The sequence below is a fragment of the Zonotrichia leucophrys genome, chromosome Z, assembly GCF_028769735.1.
Source record: "Zonotrichia leucophrys gambelii isolate GWCS_2022_RI chromosome Z, RI_Zleu_2.0, whole genome shotgun sequence".
NCBI lineage: Eukaryota > Metazoa > Chordata > Aves > Passeriformes > Passerellidae > Zonotrichia > Zonotrichia leucophrys.
This window is the reverse complement of record NC_088200.1, coordinates 24,277,555-24,284,527: the sequence shown is the minus strand read 5'-3', so window position 1 is coordinate 24,284,527 and position 6,973 is coordinate 24,277,555. Positions and strand designations below refer to the sequence as shown.

Below are 6,973 nucleotides of genomic sequence, written 5' to 3'. Positions count from 1 at the left end.
ACATTATTTTTGTCTTAATGATGGAACAACATCCAAACAAGTGTTTTGCAACAGGTGATGATGGCTTGTTCTTGTCCTGGGAAGAAAGGCACTCTCTGGGCAGTTTCATTTAAAATGCTGTTTGTTACAGCAGGTGCTATGAACAAAGAAGCTAGTATAGCTAATTTCATATTCCTTCAGGGGCTGGGAACCCCAGATTGTGCAGCATCAGGCAAGGCACAAGTTATGCAGATCCGACTACTTTACCCCATTCAGATCATCTGACATAATAAAAAATTTTCTTAGAAAACAACTCTACTCATCACTTCTACAAACAAAAGGGCTGTTCACATGGGACCTTGCTGCTGCACATCTAGACAAAGGCAGGGACACACATGTACTGCTGGGTGGTATTTACATTTTGAGTACCACTGGGGCTGCCTGCAGGCTCCCTTCTTAAAATAAAACATCTAAATTTATTCTGTGGCCAAGGGATATCCCTGGAGGTGCATCTGTAGGAGCAGCACAAAGCACAGCACAGGCCTGGCCCTACTCAGATAAGAGGCACGTGGATCACAACTCTTCATGTACCATGATTTTAGGTCAGGATTGCTCCATGTGCTTCTGCACTGAACATTTATTTAAATTACAGTCCCAGCCCTGACACGGACACTGTCAGTCCATGCAGGTCACCAGCATCACCTCTTCAGCCTGCAAGGCTCTACAGGGTGCTGGAACTGGGGTGGGGTCTGCTTGTCCTCTGTGTGGATCCAAACCATTAAAAACACTGAAGGAGGGGGCAAGAAACATGTCCTCTGTGTACACAGCAAATCTGCTGAAATTTTTGTCTGTACTGCTAAAGTTAGGGCTTATGTTTATCCACAAAAATGCAGAAAAGTTTGTAACACAGAAATTGGTATGTACAGATAATGGAAAGAAATAGGAGGATGGAGAGTGGTACACAGGGGAACACAGAATGCAGAAAGAAGCTCATCCTGTCTACTGCGCCCTTGACCAGGGACTTCGCAATTTCTTCCATCTGTCATTTAAGCAACTAAGGTGAAATACTTCATTCTCTCATGTTGATAGTATTTCTATTTCATGTTATGAACAGCCACAAAGTGGCTGAATGCCCATGTTTAGTTTTCTTCTGAGTCAGCTGTGGTGTGTATTGTCATTTTTGTGCTTTCAAAGTACTCTTGAGAACCTATAAGGCATAGAAAATCCTATGAAGCCTCACCTGAAGCAACAGTCCCTGGATGACTTTTTTTTTGTTGACTTTCAAATATGATCATATTTTTCTTAATCTCTTATATCTTTATTTTATGATTATATATTTAAAAAAAATAACCTTAGCACAGGCAGTTCCAGGATTAATTCTAGGGACAGACAGATCAGAATTCTACTTTTATTTATTGAAATGGTGTTAGGTCTTTAATAATAAATCATGCTGATGACATTTAAAGGAAAACAGTGATTTCAGAAACTACTCTAAGTGTGAAGAATTTTTATCAAAGCCCCATTTATGAAAAGAATCCTACTTATTCAGTCAAATAAATAATATTCCTGTCACAATCACAGCAGATTAGGAATCACTTTTGTTTAGGAGCACTAGTGTCATGTATTGCCTGAAAAGAATGCTGTTGTAAAAATAAAGGTAACAGTACCGCTTCATGCCTGCAGAAACATAGATAAGAATTACTCCAGACTAAGTGGCAAAAAACAAGTTCAGACACCTTCCAATTATGCATGCATTCAGCATTGGCAAGTCAGCCTCTAGGTCAGTATGAGCAAATTCTCAGCCTTGTCTGAGGTATTTTTGTTTTGTAGTTTATTGTTGCAAATCTTACAGACATTAGCGCTCTGTTAAATAAAGGAATGTAGCACAGTAAATACATCACAACAAAATAACTGGCCAGAAACCCCTTACCCTATCCCATCCAAAGCAAAAAGTCCCCTCTGTCTCTCCCCCGAATCAAACCAGCACAGCTTCATTAGAGAGGTCAGAAACCTGTGGCAGAAAACATCAGAGTAATTACATTCAGTAGATGTGCAATATCAACATTCCAGGCTCACATATATTTATATATATATTTATATTTTTATATAGAGATCATTAAATGTTTACAAAGAACAATATTGTTACAAATACAATACTATGCTTTTCCCAACGCTTTACAATAATTTCCATTCATCCTCTTTACAGAACAATAGTACAACTTCATAGTCTAGGTACTTCGCTAAATATATACAAGAGATCTCAACCATGTTGCTGTCTTGAGAAATACATTTCTTTTAGAAAAGAAGGAAAGCTAACAAACCTGGAAATCCAAACTGAGACTCAAACAAGATTCAAAATAAACGTGAAACTTCTCAAAAATAAAAAATACAGGGGATGTTTCATCCTTAATGTAAACACTGAAGAGTTAATTAGACTGTACGAAGCAGCAAGGATGAAAGAAAAAGAATTCAGGTCTGTCACTGAAGAAGGAATGTAAACCATTGAAGGAATGTTCCTTTACATCTGTTAAAAATCCCCATATCTGATCTATCAAACCGCTGCAACAGTCTAGAGAACAGCCAGCTTTCCCATTTGAGTTCCATTTTCTTGAAACTCTTTCTGTTTACAGAGTAAAATGGGATTGTTTACAAGACTGCTCTCAGAAGTGTGCACACACTATGGACCTCTCAGTTTAGAAATTTTATGCACATACTGCAACTGAAAAAATGAGTTTTTGTTTTTTTTTGCTAAGCTCTGGTCCTGCAAGCATTCATTTTCTTAATTTTAAGCACCTATTTAGGATGAACAGTAACTTCACAAACCCCCAGCTGCAAGATTTCCAAAGAAACAGTGGTTTCTTCTCTTAACACATTTGCATGTTCAGATTTTCATAATTTCCCCGTGAAGTGAGATAAAGACTTCACCACATGGGCTAGACAGAACCACAGAAACAAGTGAAGTGGAGGGCATACACATAGCAGGAACCAGAAGCATGATAACTGTGTCTTCAAGAGTTCACTAAGTTTCCTCAGGCAATTTATGGAAAGGCTGCACTGTATAGAATTTTCTAAATTGTACATGGTTATATACCATATTTACATTTATTACTATATATATGGAAAGTTCTAGAAAAAAGATTCAAATTACCATAAACCAGATGTCTACAGTTAAACAATATACTCACAAGCCATTAATTATCTTGTTGCATCAGTGAGGCAGCAGAGTTAAGTACTAACCTGGAATACTAACACCATTCTCTTGTGCAATCTGCTATTCTGGAGCCTTGGATTAAATTATATAACAACAATAAATGCAAGTAAAATCAAGTCATTGTACATTAATCTCAACACTAAAACATATCCCCTTACTACAACAGTTTATGCACCACTTCATTATGTCCCTTAAATATCTGCTTCCCACAGAAATACAGTTCATCCTCTAACTCTGATCAGGCCATGGTTATCCATGACTTTAGAAAGCCAAAAAATGGAGCCCTGACAAGAGTGCTCAGTGGTTCTCAGCAGTGTTTGCAACAAGTGCACATGCACACACCCACTTCCATGGATCCCCATAGCAATGTCTAGGATCATCACTGGACTGCAAGCAACGCTTACATTGCACAGCTCACGTCACAACAAGTGAGACACAAGTGACTATGAACAACACCGCATTTGCAAAGCAGAAGTGGCATGTGGCAGTGTGTTGTCTGCTCTTGTTTTCATCTCACTGAGCCTTTCCATCACAGCAAAACACAGCACAAACTGTTTGTTTAAAAGAAATCAACATACTAGCCTGGACTAAACGCATGGTTCAACTTCAGTATAAACACCAGTATACAGTCCTGAAAAAAAGTAACTACAGAGAATGTAGAATTCTCTCACTAGGAAGAAAAGACACTGCTTCTTTTTATTTTGAACCCTCTTAAAAAAACCAAAGGACCCAACCCAGCCCCCTTTTCCCATTTTGTCTCTAGCATGCAACTTAGAGGCTAATCAAATACAAGATTTCATACATCCCTACAGTTAATCATCTTCATACAAGTGCATATAGTACACACATATCTCTTTTAAGTGCCATATATATGGGAAAAAATCACAAGCTAAATTATATAACAAAATAAATAAGTTTATTCCTGCCTCATCCTTTCAACTGTTACCTACATATCATGAACTAAATAGGAAGTCAATAAAATTAGACAGGTCTTTGGACAAAAATATATGTTAAAACTGGCTCAGAGAACAAAATTACTTAGAATAGTCTGCAGATCTCTTATATTCAAACTTCATAAATAGGAAGCACAATTTTAAAAATGTCTATATACACTGGCACACATGGCTATGTGCACCAAAATCGGAATTAAGAGCCTAGAAAAGTGTAGCTATTCAGCAGATCCCCTCAATATTTTTCTTGTGGCTATTTAAAGATTCTCCCCCCCACTTCTTTAACCTCTAAAATCAGGAAGGGACTATAAAACACAAAGCTGAAGAAAACTAGGAGATAAAAACCTGGGGGCAGAGAGAGGGAGGCAGCTGTAAAAAATGCCTCCCAAATTTCTTAGTGTAAGTAATGCAAGAATAACATGCTTCAGGAACTTATGGAGTATCTTTTGGAGTCCTACTATCATGAAGAACAGATGACAGAGGGGAATTAAAAGGTGTGTATTTGGACAATTCATTTTACAACAGCAGCATTTAGTGAATCTTCATAAGCAGGCAATTTTTCCTGAGGGCAAAATAATCCTTTTGGTATTCTACTTTCCCCACAGACACAAACCTTTAGTACTGAGCTTGGTGCCTGTGAGAAAAGAGGGCAAGAGAATCAAAGTCACAGGCAGGATATCCAAGGGAACACCTTTTACCCTATACTTCTATCTATTTGGTAAAATAATTTTTGTAAAATTACAGCCACAGAAATGAAACTGATTATGTAGCATGAAATAGAGCCATCTGTGAATACTGCTGTAAACTATGCTGCTGTTATTCTCCTGTTTTGCACGTGGAGCTGCATGAAGTTTCACTTGTAAAAAGATGCAACCAAAAGAGTTCCACAGGTATATTTTGCCCCTTACCAAAATGGTGGGAAGAAGAGGGAAAAGGGATGAAGGAGAGAGTAACAGTGTATCTGTGTCTGTGATGGGGGGAGAGAGAAAGAAATGTCTTTGCAGACACAGCAATGCAGCACTAGAGAGACAAGCACTAATGAGGAAAAAACATCTTCCATGCACACTGTGGTGGTGAGGTGTCGGCTTCAGATGTAAACTGGTTGCTCTTGTGCAGTCAACAGTCTGTACATGGCAGCTGGCATAGTCTTCATATGGATCTAGAGGAAATAAGCCAAATTAATCCATGTTCCTAAACATGCATACCTCACCTGAAGGACCCAGATAAGGTCACACAAGGCAGGAGAAAGGATAAAACTTGCAAGTTTTCATACCCTTATTAAAGTATTGCAGGTGATGATTTTATGAAAAAATACGTTTAGTATTGATGAACCATCTAAAATTGTCCACGTCATATTTTCAAGGTATGGTTCTTCTAAAGCATAGAAGTATGGGGCAAATAATGAAAGACATGGTGCACAGGCTTACTCTCACTTCAGCTTTTTAGGTTTGATTAGCAATGGGCCAATAGAGATAGAACAGAATTCCAACACAGTTTGAGTTGGAAGGGACTTTTCAAAATCATCTTGTCTGAACTGCCCTGTTGCAGGCATCAACAGTTTTCACTAGAACAGGTTGCTTAGAGCCCTAAGCAACCTGGCTTTGAACACTTCCAGGGATGAGGCATCCACAGCTTCTCCAGGCAATCTGTTCCAGTGGCTCACCAACCTCATAGCAAAGGATTTCTTCCTATGCCTGATCTAAAAATCTACTCTCTTTCAATTTAAATCCATTGCCTATTGTTCTGCACGGGAGACCCTGGTAAAAGCCTCTCTCCATTTTTCTTAGAAGCCCATTACACATTGAAAGGCTGCTGTCAGGTCTCCCTGGAGCATTCTCTTCTCCAGGCTGAACAACGAAACCCCTCTCAGCCTTTTCTCACAGGGGAGGTGCTCTAGCCCTCTGACCCTTTTCATGGCCTGCATCTGTATCTGCTCAAGCAGGTTCATTTGTTTATGCTGAAGGCCCCAGAAGGGGGGGCCTTCATTGTTATGCTGAAGTCCTGCACACAAGACTCCAGGTGGGGTCTCACAAGAGCAGAATACAGAAGTGAAAATCACCTCCCTGTTGGCCACACTGCTTTTGATGCAGCCCAGGATCCAGTTCGCTTTTTGGGTTTCAAGTGTTCATTCCTGGCTCATGTCCAACTTTCCTTCCACCAAGTTCCTCTCTTCAGGGCTGTTCCCAATCCCTTTAGGCCCACTTTCTATTGATGTAGGAGATGGCCCAGACCCAGAGGCAGGACCTTGCACTTGGCCTTGCTGAACTTCACAAAGGTTACATGGGCCACTCTTCTAGACTGTTCAGGTCCCTCTAATGGCATCCCTTTCCTTAAGCACCACTGATCATGATGTCAACTTCAAACTTGCTGAGAGTGCACCTCATTCCCACTGTCCAGGTCACTGATGAAGACATGACAGATAGAATGCTGGTCCCAGTACAGTCCCTTGAAGGACACTGCTCATTACTGATTTCCACTGGTAGTTACTTGTAACAGCAATGAACTCTACTATACTGTCTAGACACGTTGCTGGTTCTTACCTCACCAACAGCATTTGAGAGGATGTGAACAATTTTCTCATGGGGTGTTGCTACAACGCTCTGCCCATTGATTTCAATGATCCGATGGCCAACACGCACACCTCCTCGCTCTGCAATGCCTCCTCTCATAAGGCTACAGATCTGCAAGGGAGACCACAAATTTATCATGGGCTGGACAAGGAATAGAGACTTCTGACTACCCGTTTTTTGCCTGCAATATATGAAACAACATTTAAGTGCAGACTTGCAACAGCAAATTCTAAGATGCAATCTATCACTGACTCCAAAGCAAA

At 39.9% G+C, this 6,973-nt stretch overlaps 1 protein-coding gene across 2 annotated transcripts in view; it reads right to left on the bottom strand.

Annotated features, from left to right (window-relative positions):
• Positions 1-2,056: 2,056 nt before the first annotated feature.
• The window catches only part of APBA1 (amyloid beta precursor protein binding family A member 1), an 88,201-nt gene continuing 83,284 nt past the window's right edge, over positions 2,057-6,973 (bottom strand). For both annotated transcript variants that reach the window (XM_064736742.1, XM_064736743.1), the window contains 2 exons: positions 6,681-6,821; positions 2,057-5,299 (listed from right to left, as the gene is read on the bottom strand). In XM_064736742.1, coding sequence (XP_064592812.1) covers positions 5,228-5,299; positions 6,681-6,821 — 213 coding nt within the window. In that variant the 3' untranslated portion in view covers positions 2,057-5,227. The remainder of the gene's footprint in view (positions 5,300-6,680; positions 6,822-6,973) is intronic.